The following is a 21781-nucleotide window of genomic DNA, read 5'->3' on the forward strand; positions in this document are numbered from 1 at the left end:
GTTTGTTCAATTGTTGTTCTGTTCACCGGAAGAAACACAAATCGGTTCTTTTACTTCAAGAACTCGGTTTAAGTTATATGAAACAAATGAAGCCAAATTATATTTAAACAAAGACCATTTAAGAAAAAAGATAAAAAAAAAATTATAATTATTTCTACTTTTTGTATTAATGTAAAGTTTATTAAAAAAAACAATTTTACAATAAATGCAACACAAAGCGGAGTGTAAACCAATGTGATTGGATTTCTTAGCTCTAAATGTTCAACTGCTAATCCAAGTTTCTACACTAATAAATTAAGAAAATGCAATTTATTGTAGAATATTGATGTAAACTTATCAAAAAAGCATATATATATACATACTATATTTATGATATAGTTTAGAATTTTTGGCTACAAGAAAAAACATAAGCCATATATAAACTTAAGCAATTACTTTTATAAATGAAAATAACATATACAACATATCGTCATTGATTTGATGGACTGTCGAACTAATTTAGACAATGTTGAGGAAACATTTTACCGCGAGCAAAACCATCAACATTCTCGCACACCGTAATGGATGAACCATCTTCGAGTCCATTCTGTTTTATGTTAATGTCAATTAGCTCCACATTTTTGCATGGAAAGCTTTTGCTACATTGCAAATTTACTGCTACTTTGTTCTTTGATGTGCCATATATATTCTTTAACTTAAGGTCTTGGATTTGAACGTGAGACTCTCACTGGAAAAAAAAAACACAACTTGTCTTTAGTTTTTGTTCTTGTGATAAAATAAAATAATATGGAGCTTGTTTTTGCATAGGAAGTTAACCTTTCTTTCATGTTCACAAGGTGGGTGAGGACAATACTTCTGATCGATGTTGATTGGTTTCCCAACGTCAATCATCTGAATATTCTCGTACACGAAGTTTGAAACAAGGATCTTCGAAGCTGATGATTCCCAAGTTTTGATCCGAATACCATCGCTTGTACCATTGAAAATGACGTCTCTTACGAATAAGTCCTTCACGTCTTTCTCATCTTTGTTTTTCCCTAAGCTTCCAACACTAATCCCATGTCCAGGACCACAATTGATGTTAGAGATATTGAGTTTAGTGGTTCCAGAGAGAATTGCGATACAATCGTCTCCGGTACCGATGTTTGTGTTGGAGATTTGAATGTTACTACATGAACCCATCTTGATACCGTCGGTGTTGGGACTATCGCTGGGAGCTGTTATAGTGACGCCGGTAATGTTAAAGTGATGGACAAAGAAAAAGTTGAAGTGTCCCATTTTGCTGTTGAGAGATGTTATGTCTTTGATATTTGAGTTGTTCACGAATGCAAATCCCATACTCTATAAAATATTTCAAGTTTATTAAAAGACTTGTTACTTTAATAAAATGTGTATAGTAAATAATGATTGAATAGTACTTTTTTATTATTGTATAAGTATCATATCACACATTTTGTAATAAGCTTTAAATGTAAATAATAATATAAGTGAAAAAAGTTTAAGCAATGTTACTATAGCTAGTTTAGGACAGTTGGGGTTTTTGTGGCAGTCATTGAGTGGCCAAGACTGTTTTCCTTGGCCGTCTAGTGTACCGGAACCAGAGATAGAAAGATTGTTGATGTACCTAAAGTTGATCCACGTGTCTTGCTTAATGTCGTTAGGATTTGCAGGCGCTAATAATGTTCCATCGATAATGAATTCAATAGGATTTTTGCATGGACCCACGAACTCTACACCACCTAGGTAAAATGTTCCTTTTGGTACATAGATTTTACTACTTCCACTTATCCTTTTGCATGCACGGCTCCATATACTTGTGAATGCCTAATTTCATATCCATTAAGAATGACATAGGTTATTTACTAAACAAAATAAACCAGAAAATATTAGAAAAACTATATTTATCTTTCATGTATGTATATTGGTGATCATATATGTTGGTGTGTGAATAATACTCAAAGATCTTCATCGAAAAACTAATTGGTGGTAAAAATAAAAATAAGAAAATATTCGTTTACATACATTGGTGTTATCAGTCTTTCCGTCCGGTTTAGAACCATGGCGTTGAACGTTGAAAACTTTTGGTCTGATGGTAGAACGACTTGCAACAACAATTAACAAGAGAGACAAGCACAAAGCCTTCAACACAAAAGCAATGCATGCCATCTTATTCTTTTGTTTAAGGTATATATAGAAATAAGAAAACTTGTTGTTTATCAATACTTGTTCTAAGAGATAATGAAAGTGTTGGCCTACTTAATCTGCTTATATAGAGTTAGCTTGGCACGATGACCTGTCAGGAAATTTTTTTGATTATTGTTACTAATTAACAACTGAAATAGAGTTGTTTTTGGTAATGATTGTGATTGGTTAGTATGCTATATAGGTTTTTGATTGTATATGGTTATTTTTTTGTTTTCTCCTTTAAAACAGAAATTTCAATTTGGTGAATGTGACAATCACATTCTGTCATATACCAAGTAATTGTTTTAATTTAAATTGTATAAAACCAAACTGTTTTCCTAATGCACTGTTTTCTATCTGTTCCAATTTAAATGGATATTAAATTTTAGTATTTCAGTTGTTCTGTTACAACTAGTGTGTTCGTTTAGTGGCCGCATGTCATTGCGGCAGCGGCAGACGCAAGAGGTGTTGTTCGTTTGATGGACGCACGTCGTTGCGACCAAACGCTGCGGCAAACGCAAGTCGTTGCGGCTAAAAATTATTAACGCCAATTAAAATCAGCGTTAAGTTGCGATTGACGTGAAAATGACAATAATACCCTTAATATTTTTGAGAAATTACAAAAGTCTAAACCTAAAAATGGTTGCGGCAGACGCAGCTTGGTCATCGACAAATTTTTTCATCCACAAATTTGTTAATCAACAAATTTTTCTCGGCGATTTGCAGCTTGATCCCGACGAGCTTCCTCTGCTCATCACCTTCCTCTGTTCGTCGAGCTTCCTCTGTTCATCAAGCTCCTCTGTTCATCAAGCTTAAACATTGACGAAATCAGGTTTGTTCTTGTGAGATTGATAATTTTCGAAATGGGTTCTCTTCTCTTGATTCTTCTCTTCTCTTTTGATCTTATGTTTATGGGTTTTTGTTGAAGTTCTCTGCTTAGCTCAAATCTAAACGGTTCTGAGAATTTGATTTACTTTGTGCTCTTCTCTTTTAATTTTGATTTGAGGTCTCTATAGCTATTTCCTCCAAGTTGGTTTCAAATTTGTAGTGTTTGTTGAACTTATAGGGACATATCATGAGACGTGTTGAAGAATGATGATCGATATTGGCCTTTTTTTAGAGATTGTGTTGGAGCACTTGATGGAACTCATGTTCCGGTTCGCCCTCCAAGTCAAACTGCAAAAAAATATAAAGGTAGAAAGCTAGAACCTACAATGAATGTTCTTGCTATATGTAATTTCGATATGAAATTCATATATGCATATGTCGGTGTACCTGGTAGAGCACATGATACAAAGGTTTTGAATTATTGTGCGACGAATGAACCTTATTTCTCACATCCGCCTAATGGGAAGTATTATCTTGTTGACTCCGGATATCCCACCAGGACTGGGTATCTTGGTCCACATCGTAGGATGCGATATCATCTTGGTCAGTTTGGTAGAGGAGGACCACCAGTAACTGCACGAGAGTTGTTCAACCGAAAGCATTCAGGTTTGCGATCTGTGATTGAGAGGACATTTGGAGTATGGAAAGCAAAATGGAGGATTGTAGATCGTAAGCATCCAAAATATGGTCTGGCTAAGTGGATTAAGATTGTAACAGCGACAATGGCACTACACAATTTTATAAGGGATTCACATCGGGAAGATCATGATTTTTTACAATGGCAAAGCATAGAAGAATATCATGTTGATGATGAAGAAGAAGAAGAAGAAGAAGAAGGAGAAGAAGAAGAAGAAGGAGAAGAAGAAGAAGGAGAAGGAGAAGAAGAAGAAGAACATGTTGCATATGAGCCTACCGGTGACAGAGCGATGGAAGCTTTACGTGACAACATCACGAACGAATGTAATAAAAGTCGCTTACCTTATTAGATATGTTTTTTTTATTGACTTGGTTTATTGTTATAATTATGCTTACGACTTTGTCTATCTTTTTTGCTTATAACGTGGTGTACTACTTTATTGTTATAATTATGCTTATGATTTCTCACAAAATTTAAAACTAACGCAGCGGCGGCGAAACGAACATAGAGACTTGCGGCAGCGGCAACAGCAGCGACATCCAAACGAACATAAATAAAGCGTCAGCGGCAGCGGTAGCGGCAGCGGCAGCGACAACGAAACGAACAACAAGCTGCGGTAGAGTTTCCCGCCGCCGCTGCCGCTGCCGCCTGCGGTGAACAAACGAACAGACTAAACATAAAAGGATCATTAGCGATTATGGGTGCTAAACCAATATAATAGCTGGCCTTCAAAAGTGGGTGAATCCGTCACTACCAAGGTACTTAGTCGATTTCGTACACTCTTATCAATCAGTTTTACTTATTTCTTTTCCAAGTTCTCGGTTCTTTTATAGGAATATTGCAACAAAAATAAATGAAAATTTGAAGAAGAAATAAGTTTTTTTTGTGTGCAGAGAAGTAGAAATAAGTGAAACTATTTTATCACAACAAAACCATTTTAAAACAATCAGAGATTGATAAAAAGTTCAAAGCCCAGAAACAAAAACAAAACTACAAATTGTGAAACTCTTATTAATCTGACAAAACAAAAACTAAGTACCTGGTCTCTAGATCGAATTCGAGCAGCAACAAGAGTTCGAAGCCCCAATCTCAGAAGACAGAACCCTTTTCATATAATAAATCACAAAAGCAAAGTGGGTTGGTTTAGTGACAGTTGGTTTGATTCGATTTACTAGATTTGATTGGTTGACACATTATAGTTGGTTCAATTCGATATGAGATTCGAATTCTAGACCTGTACCATTTACTATTCCTCTAGATTTAGACCATAAACCGGCAGTTTTCATTTTCAAAACTCGAAATTGATCAATAATTAGAAGATTTTTTTTGTAGATCCGAATAAAATTGAGGAATATTATATTGTTTATTTCTTAACCTCTAGCGTTCTAAAAATTCAAAACAGTTAACGACAGCTCCTGCGACAACTGTGCAGTGACAAAAAAAAGAAAAAAAAAGAGTTAACAAATTATTGCCCCTCTTTCTCTATCTCTCTTCTTCTCGGTTTCTCCGTAAGCATTCAGAGTTCTGCAAGTAAGGTTAGTCTCTGTTTCTGTTTCTTTTCCTCATTAATCTAAATGCTTCAAAAACAACATGATAGTGAAATCGAATCTAGGTCTTGTAAATGCATATTGAATTCGCTCTCTTTCCATTTTTAAAATCTTGATTATAATCTAGTAATTGAATTTTGATCTGTCAAAGCAGAGAAGAAGGAAGCTATGGATGTAGAGCAAAAGAAACCGTTAATCGAATCATCAGATCGTAATCTACCTGATTTCAAAAAATCAGTGAAGCTTAAATATGTGAAGCTTGGTTACCATTACCTTATCACTCATGGAATGTACCTTTTCCTCTCCCCATTAGTACTTGTAATCGCTGCACAGATTTCAACTTTCTCTGTCACCGATCTTCGTAGCCTCTGGGAGCATCTTCAGTACAATCTTATCTCAGTGGTTGTTTGTTCTATGCTGCTTGTTTTCTTAATGACTATTTACTTCATGACTCGACCACGTCCTGTCTACTTGGTGAACTTCTCGTGCTTTAAACCCGATGAGTCACGAAAATGCACTAAAAAGATCTTTATGGATCGTTCTAAACTCACTGGCTCTTTCACAGAGGAGAATCTTGAGTTCCAGCGTAAGATTCTACAACGTTCGGGGCTCGGGGAATCGACTTACTTACCCGAGGCTGTACTTAATGTTCCGCCTAACCCGTGTATGAAAGAAGCTCGAAAAGAGGCCGAGACTGTTATGTTTGGAGCTATTGATGAGCTTCTTGCGAAGACGAATGTGAACCCGAAGGATATTGGGATCTTGATTGTTAACTGTAGTTTGTTTAACCCGACACCTTCGTTATCTGCTATGGTTGTTAATCACTATAAGCTCCGCGGGAATATACTTAGTTACAACTTGGGAGGAATGGGTTGCAGTGCTGGTTTGATTTCTATTGATCTTGCTAAACATCTTCTTCACTCTATTCCCAACACTTATGCAATGGTGATTAGTATGGAGAACATTACGTTGAACTGGTATTTCGGGAATGACCGGTCGAAGCTTGTTTCTAATTGTCTGTTTAGAATGGGAGGTGCAGCGATTCTTCTTTCGAACAAAAGATGGGACAGAAGAAGATCGAAATATGAGCTTGTTGATACGGTTAGGACTCACAAGGGAGCTGATGATAAGTGTTTTGGTTGCATAACTCAAGAAGAGGATTCCGCAAGTAAGATTGGTGTTACCTTGTCGAAAGAACTTATGGCTGTTGCGGGTGATGCTCTAAAGACAAATATTACGACGTTAGGACCACTGGTTTTACCGACATCTGAACAGCTTCTGTTCTTTGCAACGTTAGTGGGAAGAAAACTCTTCAAGATGAAGATCAAGCCTTACATCCCAGACTTCAAACTAGCGTTTGAGCATTTCTGCATCCACGCAGGAGGGAGAGCTGTTCTTGATGAATTGGAGAAGAACTTGAAACTCACAGAGTGGCATATGGAGCCCTCGAGGATGACACTCTACCGTTTTGGTAACACGTCCAGTTCTTCTTTGTGGTATGAATTAGCATATAGTGAGGCCAAAGGAAGGATCAAGAAAGGTGATAGAATTTGGCAGATAGCTTTTGGTTCGGGGTTCAAGTGCAACAGCTCGGTTTGGAGAGCGGTAAGGTCGGTAAACCCTAAGAAAGAGAAGAACCCATGGATGGATGAAATTCATGAGTTCCCAGTTGAAGTCCCCAAGGTCTCCACAATCTAGAAACCACTTAGTGGCAAATTTTCAGAAGAGGTTTTTGAGTTTTCAGCTTTTGATATTTTGTGTCTTCCCAGTGAATTTACCTTTTTCTTGATTTGATAATCAGATACACCAAACTGGTTAACAATATTTTTCTTCTTTTTTGCGGAAAAACTTGTTGTAGTCAGTAGCAGACCGTCAATGGTCGGTCCAGCTTGTGTTTTTGGTTGTTGTGTCTGCATATATATTTCCTTTAAGCATTCTTTGTCTCTTTCATTTTTTGACAAAGTTGTTAAAAACAAGAGTTATCAACTTGTCATTAATAACAATAGGTGATAGAATGTGGCAGAGAGTTTCTATGGTTGTTAAGAATCAGTTGCAAAGATGAGATGATCTCCATCTCTTATAACATCTACATCATCAATCTCTGCATTGTTGTCTTTGTTCATAACTTTGGTAGCAACAATACCAAACTTGTTGGAACCCAATTCTAGCAACTCCTTGAAACTCCCAGGAAGCAGTACCAGCTTCCCGGCTATGTCATCTTTCTCTGCACAACTAATCGTCACTCTCACCGGGTTTCCAGTTCTGCCTTCATCTACCGTAGCTAGCCCGTTCTTGGGTACGCTTTGATTTGCTAATATACCAAACAACGAGTTATCGAAGTTGTTAGTTTTACGTCTTGCTCTTGTTTCTCGAATCCTGAAAGACACTTCTCTTGATGCAGGACGGATGTTGGGTTCACTAGTGAATCTTCCGAGGAACCGGATCCCGGTTTTGAGTATAGGTACCGAAGAACTTGTCTCGATATGCACTCTCCTCTCATGTAACTTTTCTCGGAATAAGGCTTTAATATCCTCATGCCCTTGTTGCTCAGCAAGATCCCTCGGCGTCCAACCATGCATATCCTGCTTGTTAACATCCGCACCTTGCTCCAGAAGATACTTTACCATCTCAATGTTCTCTTCGCATACAGCGGTATGGAGCGCAGAGGTGCCTGTGGCTCTAGGACGAGTAACGTCTCCACCATGAAGAACAATTTCTTTTAGTAGTTTCAAGTTTCCTTGCTCAGCCGCCGTGCAAGCAAAATGACCCACATCCCCTGCGTCTATGGTACTGCCATGTTCTAACAGTACCTTTACAACTTTCTCATGCCCTTCCACCATTGCTTCCCACAGTGGTACACTCCCTTCCGCGTCTGCGTTTACATTTCGAAGAAACCAAGAAGCTCAATACTTCAGAAGAAATCCTGAAATCAAAAGGGAAGTACCAGAACTGAACAAGCAAGTACCTCTGCAATTGGGGTCTGCGTGGTACTCCAACAGAAGAAGAACACAATTTAGAGTTCCTTTTGATGCTGCTATATGCTGTTTCCAGAAAAAAAAAAGAGATCATAAGTTATAGTCTCCAAGAGCTTGGATGAGAAGAAAATAACAGAACAAGAATGTGAACTTGACTGACCAGAGGTGTTCTGCCATTGTTATCCGATTCATTTGGATCAAGTCCTCTCTTTAGTAACTGATGTAAAAGTAAATCGTCTTCTCTTATTGCAGCAAAGCATAAATTGAGAGGAAGATCCATTTTACCCCGTGCAAGCATGTTTTCTATCTCCAGCAGAACATTCGTCATCACCGGATCATTCATTTCTTTCAAATGCTGCTCTCCACAAAGAAAGAGAGTGAGAACAAGTAAGTAATAGTTCATAGATACTTTTCTGTTTTCAATATTTGAAAACCTCAGAAGGATCTGTTTATTCACCTGAAGTAGATTATTCATGATTATGGTACCATCACCAACATTGGCCTGAATAATATTCAAGAAAGTTGTACGGTTCATACGCAACAGTTGGCACAAACGTTTGGTCCTCACAGTAAACAGTTGTGGTCTGTAGCATAACACCCCTATCTCCCCTATAATGTCTCCAGCTTTAACCTCTCTCACAATCTGAAATTCTCCATAAACTTCTCTTTGTGAATGCTTAGTTACATCATAACTCCAAGATCACAGGTATGGAGACAAAAGGGATAAACATAAAATAAGAAACATCCATCAAGTGACGCGACTTACGCTTTCTGTTCCAGTATCTACATCCACCAAGTCCTGCATCATAACGGATATGTAAGAGAAGTAAGTTTTATGTCAACTCAACAAATCTGTAGAGAACTTTGTAATGTTTTATTACCGCGGTTCCGTTCACAAGGATGTAGAAGTCTGTTGGCGCTTCGTTCTGCAAGATAACATCTTCTTTTGGTGGGAAATACTCAGCTTTCATTTCTGAGACCTGTAAAATGTACAAAGTAGTGGTAGCTTCATTTGTGTGTTGAAAATGGGATATGAATGATGTTTTCACATGCATTGTCATTAGTATACCAGTTGAAAAAGCAGGTCATTGGATACTCCTCGAAACAGGTAGACTTTATCCATGAGGGAGTAGAAAAGAAAGTGTGATATACTCGATCTAATGGCCTTTGGGAGTGCATCAAGAGTTTCTTGCTGTTGCAGACCCTCAGAGTCAGTCCGGTATTTCAAACATAAATGTGCAAGCATTTGATCTTGCAGACGAGGTGGTAAATGGTTTCTATGAGCAAAATTTGAAGCAGCTTGGATTGTATCTCTCTGCAAAATGAGAACAAAATATTATAAACCGCGATGGATATGCTTCAAAGATTGAAGATGGATATGAAGATGCTAACTTACAAAATTTCTAGTCCGACTTGTTCCATGGACTACCAAATTTGTCATGTTACCAATCAAGTAAGCGGTTAATCCGAGGTTGAAGAGCATATAGAAGATATCAAATATCATCTCCTTTGTGTTCACAGGATGCAGATCACCATAACCAACAGTGGTTAGAGTAGTGATGGACCAATACATGGAAGTCACATATCTCATCCACAAGCTTTCCTCTAGGAAGTTTGCTACATTTGCACCAATCCAGGTCTTTGCGGGGTTAGAATTGCGCGCTGCGATAAGGTAATAGAAACATGCAGCACAATGAACCGCAAAAAGAGTGACCTGCAAAAATGCTCTGGTTGGTTAGTATCTACACTATTACTACATCGAGAGTGTAGTAGTTTGAATAAAGATAACATTATAAGAAGCAAAACATTTTGATGTTCTTACACAAACGAGTTTTGCGCATCGGACCCAAAAGTAGTTGAAGTTGCGGTCTTTCTCTAGTCTGTTAAACAGAGAATGTCAAGATTAAAGAAAATAATGAAAGAAAGAAGAAAAGTTTAGTGATTCTAACCTGGCAAACAAGGCACCGACTCTGCGAAGACGCCAAAGACGAAGCATGTTAAACAATCCATAAGACTGAGATGAGATTCTCATAGCAGCCTCTGAGGGAATGGTTGAAACAAGATCAAGAAGGAACCAAGAACGCAAGTACTTAAATGCAATCTGTTTACGGTCATCAACAATGAGGTAAGTCGATTTATCGAGGTAACCAACAAAGAATGTCATGATGATATCGATGGCGAAGAATGCGTTCACAATGTTATCGGTGATAGATAGTGGTGGCCTTGGCTTTCTCAAGAACCCAAACTCGAAAGGCGAAACCCAAGCTGTGTAAACCACAAGAACCACTAGGAAAGCCTCCCATATCCTGTAGTCAACATTTCCATTTCAGTCATATTCAATAATCTAGTACATTTTCTACATGTAGTTGAACATATCTCTTAAGTTACTGCATGAATATATCCAAGTAAGTCTCATATTTAATTTATCAGTACTTTGTGTTTCAATAGTATGTTACTATTTGATGACGCTATTGAGGATACAACAACCAAGTACAGTTTTTTCTACTTTTGGTTATAGTAATATATCAGATTTGATATCAGTCGTTGAAATCAAGTAATGAGTGCCTTGAATGTTCCACATTCTCTTTTTCAATTACTATAAATTATCCCCAAAAAGCAAAAGCCAAAAGCAAAGGCGGCTTTTAAGCTAATTAGCCAACGAGAGTAATAATGGGAGCCTTGAATATTCTACAATAGCCTTCACATTTATAGATCTTCTTTTTTGAATATTAGGGAACTAGGATTTGAATATTCCAAATGTTGAGTAAAAAGGGAGCTTTAGTCGTCAAGTAGTTAAAATTTTCAAATTAACCTAAGAAAATATTATTATTAAAAATCAATTGTTGTTGAGGTAAAAAAACGTGGAAACCAACATTTTTGTGTTGTTTGACCAACTAGCATTTTTTATTTGCACGTAATTTTTTTATTTTATGAAGAAATTAAAACATTTTTCAAATAAAATAGTCCAATAAGATAAAATAACATGTTATTTGTTTAAAACCAACATGAAACTCTTACTATTTTGAGGGTAAACTTGTAACCTAACCAAATAGTTATTCACCTAACTCATAGAAAATAAGGTTAGTTAATCTAGTGCATATACTTAATAGTATTTACCCACAATAAATTACAAAAGTTGATCACCAACCATTAAAAAGAATACAATTTTTTTTTATATTCAGTATTCATTTAATAAAATACAAATTTGTTAACTATGATCCTAAAGTAAAGTTAATTTCTTGTTTCCGATCCTCATAAATGAAAGAATCAGAAGTTATATAGTTGAAATATATATCAAGTTAAAATGGTAATCGTCTTCTTAGCTTGACATGGAAGAGAAACAAGAAAAACAAAAAACAAAAGAGTGAAACCTGTATTTGTGATCATAAGGAGATACAACGAATCTCCTAAGCTTAACTCGTCGATTACTTCTTGCACCAAGTGAAGGTAAAATTCCAGTAGAAAGACTAAAATGACTACTCTCTCTCGAAAGCTGTTCAATCTCATCTTGGACTTGTCCGCATAACAAAGCCCCTCCTCTCATCACCGACGTTTTTTTTTCTTGGCTTCCTCTTTGATGGTTCCTTTTTTTTGTTCTTTTGGTTTCGGCAAAAGAGGCAAAATAAGCAGCTTAACTCTTGGCTTTATTGGTTTCACATTTTTTTTTCACTCGTTGTTGATGAGTGAGACCTTTTTTTTTTCTTTATAACAAAAAAAAACTCTTGGCTAGTTGGCTTTATTACGGGTGTGTGTGTCATTTCTGACTTTGGATCCCTTCACTTTCAAGGAATTAAGTTTTCTCTCGGCAACACAGTGGTTGGCCCCACTTTCACGTCTTAACCCTTACTGTAGCATTAATGGTGGCTTCTCCATTTCAAGATAAAATAAAATATCATTCTTGCTCATAAATAATTGTATTAACAGAAGAAGAAAAATTAGACCGAAGAGGAAGAGTTGACCAAAAATTTATACATCAGAGCATGATCTCAAGTTTTTCAATCATTATACTTACTATTTTATTGTTTGTTTGACTTCTAACTAAAGGAAAAAAAAAACACATATAGATGTAGGACACGACTTAAAACTTGTTTTAAAATATTTTAGGTGATCGATCATATAACATTCTTGGGCTCATTTGTGGTATGGAGATTTGAAGTGAGATATTGATTGCAACTTATGGTATGATTGGTTGCATACTTGCATAAAGAGCAATAAATGTTAAACTGTCATACTTTTATTTTAACGAGTAAAGGAAAAGCAAATCGTAAAAAAATAGTTTTTCTTTGTTTGGGCATAAAAGAAAAATATTTTGGTTCATCATCCCTAGATCGTAAGCCCTTTTGTTCACCTTTTCCTCGTCTATCTTACTCACTTCTTGTCCATCATCGTATATATAGGGAATTTAAGATAAGCTAGACATTTAGCCTTTAGGATATGATAACTACCATTGTTTGGGGAGGAAGCTACTTAGGATTTAAGTAGATAATGTAAAATGATGAGGGATAATAATGAACTTTGGATAACTATCCATTTTCTTGAAAGAGAAGTAATGTGATGGATAATCATCACATTTATAACAGTTACCTCATTAAAGTGGTCTTATTACTACAAATATTTGTTGCTATTTTTTCCTTCAAGTTCTGGATTTCTCAAATTTCATATAGTTAAAGTTTTAATTTACAAGATGTCTACTGCTATAGATAAATCATAAAGGTTTGATTGCTATGTCGCTAGGGGAGGAAGATGACCTTTTAAATATATTTGATCTACTTCAATATTGCTCTAGTGAAAAGAGTGTTGTGAGTTTGATAGGAAGAATTCGTAAATCGGATTGCCAAATGATGGAGCTAATCCTAGATAAGCCAAGGAACTGGCAAAAGTATGAAATCATCATAGAGATGGCTATTTCCTATAGAGAATGTTAGATGCGTAACAACCAATTTTCTTTTACTTTTAGAATTTTCTTTATTTACTAATATTTCAGTTAGAGGTTAGCACACTTCTTGTTCCATCCCATAACTGTTCGGGTGTTTCCAAATTCCTATCTTATATAGGAATGTATTCTCAATATGGGACAAGTTGGTATTTCCAAATAGAAACTGGAGGGGTTCCCTAAGTCCTGATTGTGACAAATACAACTAGTATATATATATATATATATATATATATATATATAATATTCTAAAAACTTAATTGATTTAATTTATGTTTAGTTGTTCTAAAATGGATTATGTTTCTTTGTTTTTTCAAGTTTTAACTTTTCACTATATAACACACTTTATCATTTTTTCTTGTTTGGAAAATATTTATGCTAGATAAATTGAAAACATGTTAATTATAGAGCAAGAGTTTATATTTTATTTTATTGTAACAGGTTCTAAGACCTTTTTTTATAGAAAACATTAAATTAAGATAATTATTAATTACATGACTCGCGCTCTGACCAGTTGGACCAAATATATATGAAACACAAATTTAGTTTAATAGTATTTTAGAGTATTTCTCTCTTTTTTTTTATGAGCTGGTATTTCTCTAATTTACAAGTGTGTTGCATATAAAACTTCATTCCTTTTTTCCTTTTGTATCATTGTATGGGTCTTTGACTCTTTTTTGGGTCCTTTTTCGTCGACCATTAGCGTCTCCACTTTACCTCCTTTGTTTCCACTCACAATTGTAACTACATGGGCCACACTGGCCCATATACATTCATCCAATCGGGCTATCATCATGTACTAAGCCCAACTCTTTTGACCGGTGATCAAACAGTTATGATCAATTAACTCCAATTCCTTCGTATCCCAAAACTCGTGCCTTTGTAAATTATCCAATACGTAAAATAAACAAAGAATAAATATTATTTCTAAAAAAGATATGCTTCAACAAAAAAAATTTAAAATTGGATATTCCAAAAACAAAACCACGAATATTCTTCATTTAATAAAATAAAACACTAATATTAATATTATCAAACCACCATCAATCCTGTAACCAATTTTCACTTTTGATTGTTCTTCCTTATTCTCAGCTAACCATGAAGTTCGGCAAGAGCCTAAGCAACCAGATCGAAGAAACTTTACCTGAATGGCGCGACAAATTCCTCTCATACAAAGAACTCAAGAAGAAGCTCAAGCTTATGGAGCCACGAAGCGTCGAGAATCGTCCAAATAAACGTTCGAGATCCGATTCCAATTCTGTCGACACAGATCCAACGGTTGGTATGACCAAGGAAGAGCTTGATTTCATTAGTCTTCTTGAAGATGAGCTTGAGAAATTCAATTCCTTCTTCGTTGAGCAAGAGGAAGAGTATATCATTAGATTGAAGGTAAATCCTCAAAAATTTATGTGGAACGATGCAAAAACTTAGGTTTTGATGTAGAATTGTTAGGTTTGATGATTTGGGATCAATTTGTTAGTTTTGATTGCATTTACTGATTGTTGATTCCAATTCATAGGATTCTAAGATTTTTCATAAGTAGATGTTGTTGGAATTACTATTATGACGAATGACTCCGGCCAAATTTCCGGTGAAGTCCGTCACCGGAATGACCGGAGCTTGGATTCCTCGTAAATCATCTGAATTAGTAGTTTCGATTCGTTTGGAAACGTAGTTGAATGAGAAATGAGCATAGTTAGTTAAAAATTTAGGTCCATGTTACTTATTTTGTAGCCTAAGGCTAGAATTATTGCGTGGAGCATTTTTAGTTTACATAGTGTATTCAACTCTATTTCTTGGTGGGAATTGGTATCGTAGGAATTGAAGGACCAAGTGGCGAAAGCGAAGAATTCTAATGAAGAGATGATAAATATAAAGAAAGAGATTGTTGATTTTCATGGAGAAATGGTTTTGTTGATGAATTATAGTGCTCTTAACTATACAGGTAAACTTTTCTTTCTCATGTCATCTCCATGGTTATTGTTTTTCGTTCTTTTCTCATATGTTCTAATCATTCGTAGCCCGAAAGCCGACGTTGAGTAAACAGAACAAGCTCACATGTTGGACAATTGATAGTTTTTAGATGTTAAAACTCGTTTACAAGGTCAAGCTCTAGTTTTTAGCATTTCCTAGTAAGTGAAACCGTGTCAATGGGCAATATTTTTAGAAGTTTTGTGAAAGATTGATTAGTAGGGAACTTGAGTTAGTATTAACATTACGTCTATGTTAAGAGTCATATTCTCCACGATCTTTGTGTTACTTGTTAAATAGAAATGTGCCCACATGAAGGAATATGCTGTAATTTGTTTAACTGGCCACTCATCGCAGATGCTTTCTTTATACTTTTTTCTTATAAATAACTTGAGGTTTATGCCTTTATTCTTATTCGCTAAATGTGTAGAATTGTGTTCTATTGGTTTACAGGATTGGCAAAGATTCTCAAAAAGTATGACAAAAGAACCGGTGCTTTAATCCGTTTACCATTTATCCAAAAGGTTTTGCAAGAACCTTTCTTCACAACTGACCTACTCAACACATTTGTGAAAGAGTGCGAGGCTATGCTGGACCGCCTCTTTCCGTCTAACAAAAGTCGGAATCTGGATGAAGAAGGAGAGCCGACAACTTCTGGAATGGTCAAGACAGGAACGGACGATTCTGAACTTCTTAGAGTACCAAAAGAACTGTCTGAGATTGAGTACATGGAGAGCTTGTATATGAAGAGCACTGTGTCGGCATTAAAAGTATTAAAGGAAATCCGCAGTGGTAGCTCAACAGTTAGCGTCTTCTCGTTGCCACCGTTACCGGCAAGTGGATTAGAAGATGATTCATGGAAGAAGAAAGTTGGTGTCCTTGAACAAGTAGCGAAATGAATTATGAGTATTATTATTTTTAAATCTCTCTTTTTTTTTGTACTTTCTTTAAATAGTACAAGTAATTGTATACGCTTACAGCTGTAAAAGATGAATCAAATAAAACATAGAAGTGTGATCATCTTTCAACATTTAAACTTGGTTGCGTGTACTTTTTCTTTTGCTGCATATCATGTATGAAAAATCTTCTGTAAGACTGTAACACCACTTTCAAGCAGAGAGAACAATGAAATACATACGCCATTTCGAAATCTTATGTATTGCATTTTAGCATCTGTGGGTCAATCGGTCTCTGTACTCCTAACTAGGTGATATTTGGTCCAATTTAAGGGCAGCTCATTCAATCACAAAGAATCAAATATGTTGCAGAGGAAACTGTTCTGACTTCTGTGAATGTTGCAAGATTGTATAGCTGCTTCTTGTTCGGCCCTTTTATATGGGCTTTGTAATATATGGGCCTTTTTTATGTGGGCTTAGATAAGGCTTCGACAAATTTTAGACTACGCTTTGCGTCCCTAAGTGCGGCCACTCAGTAAATCATCTACGTCACTTATTGATCAAACTATGGCTGGGCAGTGGGCAAAACAAACGAACCAGAAATCCTAATTTTGTGTACTTCAAAAATCACCATTTTTTTTTTTTTTTTTTTTACTATTATAACAATACTTTTTGAGATCACCAATTTTCTTATTTTATAACTAATTAATTCTTTCAAGAAATATTTAATTCACTTTTTTATATATTTTAACTAAAAAAGACTAGAAGTTATTACTTTTTCTTTTTGACCCATACTATTAAAAATATAACTGTCACTGAATCGGCTCTAAATCTCCTCGACTTTCAACTCCTACAGACATTCAGACATGTGCAACACTCAACGCACTGTCGATATTACATAGACCCGAAATAAAAGCTCCTTGTCCAAAAACTTCATTCACCCTCTCATCGTTATCTTCATTTGGAAACAACTAAACAATATTCTGTTTTATTAATATTTTCGCCTATTTAAAAATTCAATTAGAATAGTGTATCCCTCTTCTCTATTCCTTCAAGCCAACTAAAACTACATTGCGTGACTTCTTCTGTAACCATTTTTCTATTCCGATCAAACCATGGCGTATTTAGCTCCGATTTCTTCATCCTTATCCATATTCAAGAATCCCCAACTCTCAAGATTCCAATTTTCTTCTTCCTCACCGAACCCACTTTTCCTTCGACCTAGGATTCAGATTCTGAGTATGACCATGAACAAGTCGCCGTCTTTAGTGGTGGTTGCGGCTACTACTGCGGCAGAGAAGCAGAAGAAGAGGTATCCTGGAGAATCAAAGGGTTTTGTGGAGGAGATGAGGTTTGTGGCTATGAGACTTCATACTAAAGATCAAGCTAAGGAAGGTGAGAAAGAGACTAAATCTATTGAGGAACGTCCTGTTGCTAAATGGGAACCTACTGTTGAAGGTTACTTGAGGTTTCTTGTGGATAGTAAATTGGTTTATGATACTCTTGAACTGATTATTCAAGACTCCAATTTCCCAACTTGTGAGTTTTTTTTTTCTCCTTCTTATCTTCTTGTTATGGGTTGATTGGTAATCTTTAGAAAAATTTGAAGTGATTTGGAGTGTTTTTAGATCTTAGTAGTATCTACCCTTTTGATAAAGATGGTTCCTTTGCTTCATTTCTTATCATGTCTGGATTTTGATTCATTCAGATTCTATTGGCTACTTAGGTTTTTGTAACTATTGGATTGAGTTGGTTATAGACTTATAGTGATGGTTTGATATGAATTGAAGTACTCTTAGGATGGTAATCTATTAATAGGTTGAAGTGATTTAATCTTAGTATCTACCCATTTGATAAAAATCATTCCTTTGCCTCATTTCTTATGTTGTTTTGGATTTGAATCGTTCAGAGTTTTTTGACAACTCAGTTATTTACTCTTGGATTGAGTTGTTGGTTGTGGTGTTTTGTATGAATGGTGGATTTAAGGTTGATTATATGTACAACTTGTGAAATCTAACTGAATGTTACCGGAGTTTTGGACTTTCAATCTTAACGTTATCTCTTATTCTTGATTAGCTCGTAATTAAAAACTGAGTTTGCTTATGTATTGGAAAAAGATCTTTATGCAAAAGTAGGTCTTTTTTTCTTGTGTAATCATCTCATGATCTAATTCTGCATACTGTTTTTTATATAGATGCCGAGTTCAAGAACACGGGGCTGGAAAGAGCGGAGAAATTATCCACGGATTTGGAGTGGTTCAAGGAACAAGGTTACGAGATTCCAGAACCAACAGCTCCTGGTAAAACATATTCTCAATATTTAAAGGAATTAGCAGAGAAGGATCCTCAAGCATTCATTTGTCACTTCTACAACATCTACTTTGCTCATAGTGCTGGTGGACGAATGATTGGCAGAAAGGTAAAAACTTTGTGCACTAAAACCATTTGGAAAATTAGCTTTGAATTTTTTCTGAAAGCACACCATATTTTGCAGGTGGCAGAGCGGATACTCGATAATAAAGAACTCGAGTTCTACAAATGGGACGGCGAACTTTCTCAATTGTTGCAGAACGTTAGGGAGAAACTGAACAAGGTTGCAGAGGAGTGGACTAGAGAAGAAAAGAATCATTGTTTGGAAGAGACTGAGAAATCGTTCAAGTATTCTGGTGAGATACTTCGTCTCATATTGTCCTGATTTGGTGCGCAGTGTCTCTAGATATCTCAATACGTCTTGTGGCAACTAAAATGATGCACATTGTTTATATTCCTGTATTATATTAATCATCTTCTACATGTATTAAACTCTTCTTTGCTTCAAAGCTGTTACTAAGTTCAAGGTTCAAATTAATAACTTTTCTGCCGTTTTATAGCTCAAATACAAGTTCAATGATCAGTGTACATCTGATATAGCCAGAGGACTGACTCTTCTATATATGTTGGATAGAATTCTGTGAACTTTTGACATCTTTATGGTTGGTCTATAAATGGTGATGATTCACTGTACCTATATGGGAAGTGCTTTTATTGGGACTCTGGGTACTTTGGTCACTAATATGGTGGGCCTAAGAAGAGTCAATGAAGCATCAACAACATGTTTACTAGTTAGAACTGATCATTGATATGCATCACAGAAATATACCAAAAAAATTGAGTACATATTACAAGGAGAAACAAACATGACTGACCAAATTTGGCAACTTATAAACTAAATGTTTTTCTCTGCAAATACCTATTGCTCATCTTCCTTATATTCCTCAACTTGTATGGCATCTTATTACCATTTGTCGGTAAGTCCAATGTCTTTCACTCCTTGGTGCAATGTGCATCTGTCCCATGCTGGCTACACTTACTATATCCAACGCTTTTAAGAAAATCACGTATCTCTTTCGAGCTACTATTGCTTGCCGTGAGCAATCTCTCATCTTCCTCATAGATTAGATAAGGAGCTTCTGCTGGTTTCCCTGAAAGCAACTTCTTCGCACCCTTTAAAACGTGGTATTCCCAACCTTGAACGTCGATCTTGATAAGAAGAACAGGTTGAGAAGGTGGAATTAGTTTATCAAGAGGTATGGATTTGACTTGCACTGCTATCTCTTTGTTGGACTTGAATGCAAGCCTTGCTCCCACCTCCGAAACCGCGCTATTGTCAAGCCGTCCTACCAACTGTATCAACAACAATGGCATCCACATTTAGCTAGACCCAATAAACAAGATAGGTCCTAGTACAGTAAAACCAAGTTAAACATTCAGTTTCACCTAAGCAGATTAGGCCTATGCACAAAAGATACATCTTTGTATACTTTTTCGACACTATCAAACACGAAAATCGTTCCACATTGCGACTTTTCGGCTTCATTATCACTATAGCATCAATAAGAAGCAAGAGAATCATTTACTCTATGCTAATCTATCTATAAACAGAAACCAAAAAACTCTGTTTGAGTGTTTTCACTAAACTAATCTCAAGTTTTATAGAAATGCGATGATACCTTATGGAAGGTAATATCCCCTGTTCTGTCAGAAGCAGCAGCTTCAAACACAGTAACCAAAGAAGCAACTCTATTAAACCAAATCCCATCACAAATCCTCTGTAAATTCTCAAAAACAGGCTCAAAGGCAAGAACTTTAAACCCCATAACCGCAGCAGCAAAGCTAGCCATACCAACATTAGCTCCAACATCAACAACAATCCCATTTTTACCACTAGCTCTCATACTATCCAATACCTCCTGAATCGTTGCGGAGATATCTGGTTTCCTAAAGGGCTTACCTTTAAGTAGCCTAACAATGTTCTTATGTGGTTTCTCCGGGAGATTACCGAGATCAGCGAGAGAGTAAACAAAAGGGTACTTGAGATTTTCGACGACGTTTGCGATTATGGGTTTTGATTGTGGACATTTGAAGCAATCAAAAGGAGGGATAGGGTATGGGGAATTGATGGAGAGATTTGGATTGGAGTATTGGAGAGAGGAGTTAGAGAAGAAGAAGAAGAGAGAAGAGAGGAAGATAATGGAAAGGACAAGAAGTGAGATTAGTGTCTTTGGTGATAAAAGTTTTTGGTTCTTGTCTTTTTTCCAGGCGCTCGCCATGGAAATGGATCTAGATGTGTTGTTCAGAGTCTTGAGTTAAAATTGGGTAGCTTTTGAAATTTCAGATCTGGGGAAACAAGAAGGAGAGATCTTGGGTGGGAAAAGATGGATTCGTACCGACTTGTTAAAGAAAAACAAGGAGAAAGAAGATCCGAGGTTAGCAATTTCAGTGAGCAGAGAGACACAAACTGACAAAAGTGTGTCATTACTAGAATTAATGACACCAATTAAGTAAAACTATTTATTCTCACAAAATTCATTTCTACAATTTTATTTATACTTTTAAAACTAAAAATTAATTATACGAATTCAAAAATAACATGTAATATAATTTATTTTTGCTATCATCAGATTTATAAATTTTGACAAATCTTTTGTTAAATTGAAACCTCGCCGAAGAGAATTTTAAAAATCTAGTGAATTTGACTATCAAAACTATTATAATATTCCTTTTACTGTTATAACAATATTTTTTGAGATCTAGTGAATCGATTTTTTTTTTATTTTTTACTATTATAACAATATTTTTTGAGACCGTCAATTTTCTTCTTTTATAAATAATTAATTTTTTTAAGAAATATTTAATTCACTTTTTATATATTTGATTGAACACATATACTTGAAAAGATTAAACTTTATTATTTTTTGACTCATACTATTAAAAGTATAATTGTCACTAAATGAGCTCTAAATCTCCTCTACTTTCAACCAGTATAGTATATATTCATACATGTGCAACACTCAACACACTAGAGAGGTTTGCAATTTCAGTGAAGACAAGAGCTTTACACAAGTCCAATAGAGAGACACAATCACACGCTGTGTCTACAAAGGGACGGTACTAGAATTAACTCAAATCAAGTATTTACTTACTAGAGTCCGTTTAACAAAATTTAAGGGTAAATTGAGTTTTTTTTTATATCTAAAATATTTTTGTAAGAATAAAATACTGTATAGGTTTTGTACAAAAGAAAATTTTCTAACTAGCTAATTTCTACAATTAGTTTTTACCATTAATTATACAAATTTTAAAATAATATGCAATAAAACATTTTTTGTTATCGTCAAATTTGTAAAATTTTGACAATAATGTGTTATATTAAAACCCTCACGAGAAATTCAACTATACTTCTAGAATTTTAAAAATATATTGAATTTGAAT

At 35.5% G+C, this 21781-nt stretch overlaps 6 protein-coding genes and 1 pseudogene across 9 annotated transcripts; 4 read left to right on the forward strand and 3 right to left on the reverse strand.

The window, feature by feature from the left end:
- Nucleotides 1-399: 399 nt before the first annotated feature.
- On the reverse strand, nucleotides 400-2166 carry AT2G26620 (Pectin lyase-like superfamily protein; the record flags this gene model as incomplete). Its single annotated transcript, NM_128219.2, has 4 exons — nucleotides 400-721; nucleotides 817-1341; nucleotides 1513-1824; nucleotides 2023-2166. The coding sequence occupies 4 exons, from the start codon at nucleotides 2164-2166 to the stop codon at nucleotides 494-496; spliced, it is 1209 nt and encodes a 402-aa protein (NP_180230.1). The 3' UTR covers nucleotides 400-493.
- Nucleotides 2167-2823: 657 nt separating this feature from the next.
- On the forward strand, nucleotides 2824-4058 carry AT2G26630 (annotated as a pseudogene; the record flags this gene model as incomplete). The annotated part of the gene is made up of 2 exons: nucleotides 2824-2950; nucleotides 3307-4058.
- Nucleotides 4059-5049: 991 nt separating this feature from the next.
- On the forward strand, nucleotides 5050-7189 carry KCS11 (3-ketoacyl-CoA synthase 11). The gene is made up of 2 exons (NM_128221.6): nucleotides 5050-5244; nucleotides 5411-7189. The coding sequence occupies exon 2, from the start codon at nucleotides 5425-5427 to the stop codon at nucleotides 6952-6954; it is 1530 nt and encodes a 509-aa protein (NP_180232.1). The 5' UTR covers nucleotides 5050-5244; nucleotides 5411-5424; the 3' UTR covers nucleotides 6955-7189.
- KT1 (K+ transporter 1) lies at nucleotides 7181-12069 on the reverse strand (the record flags this gene model as incomplete). Of its 2 annotated transcripts, NM_128222.6 has the most annotated exons (11): nucleotides 11603-12069; nucleotides 10181-10537; nucleotides 10054-10111; nucleotides 9628-9945; nucleotides 9301-9546; nucleotides 9113-9211; nucleotides 8998-9030; nucleotides 8689-8874; nucleotides 8392-8586; nucleotides 8222-8297; nucleotides 7181-8128 (listed from the first exon to the last, which is right to left on the reverse strand). In NM_128222.6, exons 1-11 carry the CDS (start codon nucleotides 11773-11775, stop codon nucleotides 7296-7298), a joined length of 2574 nt encoding a protein of 857 aa, NP_180233.1. In that variant the 5' UTR covers nucleotides 11776-12069. The 2 variants fall into 2 exon arrangements, with proteins under 2 accessions (NP_180233.1, NP_001324538.1); NM_001336078.1 differs by lacking the exon at nucleotides 11603-12069 and having other exon boundaries at nucleotides 7296-8128; nucleotides 10181-10749.
- Nucleotides 12070-14082: 2013 nt separating this feature from the next.
- On the forward strand, nucleotides 14083-16281 carry SPX2 (SPX domain-containing protein 2 (SPX2)). The gene is made up of 3 exons (NM_128223.3): nucleotides 14083-14553; nucleotides 14983-15109; nucleotides 15589-16281. Exons 1-3 carry the CDS (start codon nucleotides 14263-14265, stop codon nucleotides 16032-16034), a joined length of 864 nt encoding a protein of 287 aa, NP_180234.1. The 5' UTR covers nucleotides 14083-14262; the 3' UTR covers nucleotides 16035-16281.
- Nucleotides 16282-16878: 597 nt separating this feature from the next.
- Nucleotides 16879-19024, forward strand: TED4 (Plant heme oxygenase (decyclizing) family protein). 2 transcript variants are annotated; one of them, NM_128224.3, is made up of 3 exons: nucleotides 16879-17570; nucleotides 18226-18449; nucleotides 18525-19024. In NM_128224.3, the coding sequence occupies exons 1-3, from the start codon at nucleotides 17147-17149 to the stop codon at nucleotides 18723-18725; spliced, it is 849 nt and encodes a 282-aa protein (NP_180235.1). In that variant the 5' UTR covers nucleotides 16879-17146; the 3' UTR covers nucleotides 18726-19024. The 2 variants fall into 2 exon arrangements, with proteins under 2 accessions (NP_180235.1, NP_001118392.1); NM_001124920.1 differs by having other exon boundaries at nucleotides 17015-17426; nucleotides 18525-18903.
- Nucleotides 19025-19096: 72 nt separating this feature from the next.
- On the reverse strand, nucleotides 19097-20871 carry AT2G26680 (FkbM family methyltransferase). The gene is made up of 2 exons (NM_128225.4): nucleotides 20020-20871; nucleotides 19097-19693 (listed from the first exon to the last, which is right to left on the reverse strand). The coding sequence occupies exons 1-2, from the start codon at nucleotides 20617-20619 to the stop codon at nucleotides 19334-19336; spliced, it is 960 nt and encodes a 319-aa protein (NP_565628.1). The 5' UTR covers nucleotides 20620-20871; the 3' UTR covers nucleotides 19097-19333.
- Nucleotides 20872-21781: the final 910 nt, after the last annotated feature.

This window comes from Arabidopsis thaliana, chromosome 2, assembly GCF_000001735.4.
Source record: "Arabidopsis thaliana chromosome 2, partial sequence".
NCBI lineage: Eukaryota > Viridiplantae > Streptophyta > Magnoliopsida > Brassicales > Brassicaceae > Arabidopsis > Arabidopsis thaliana.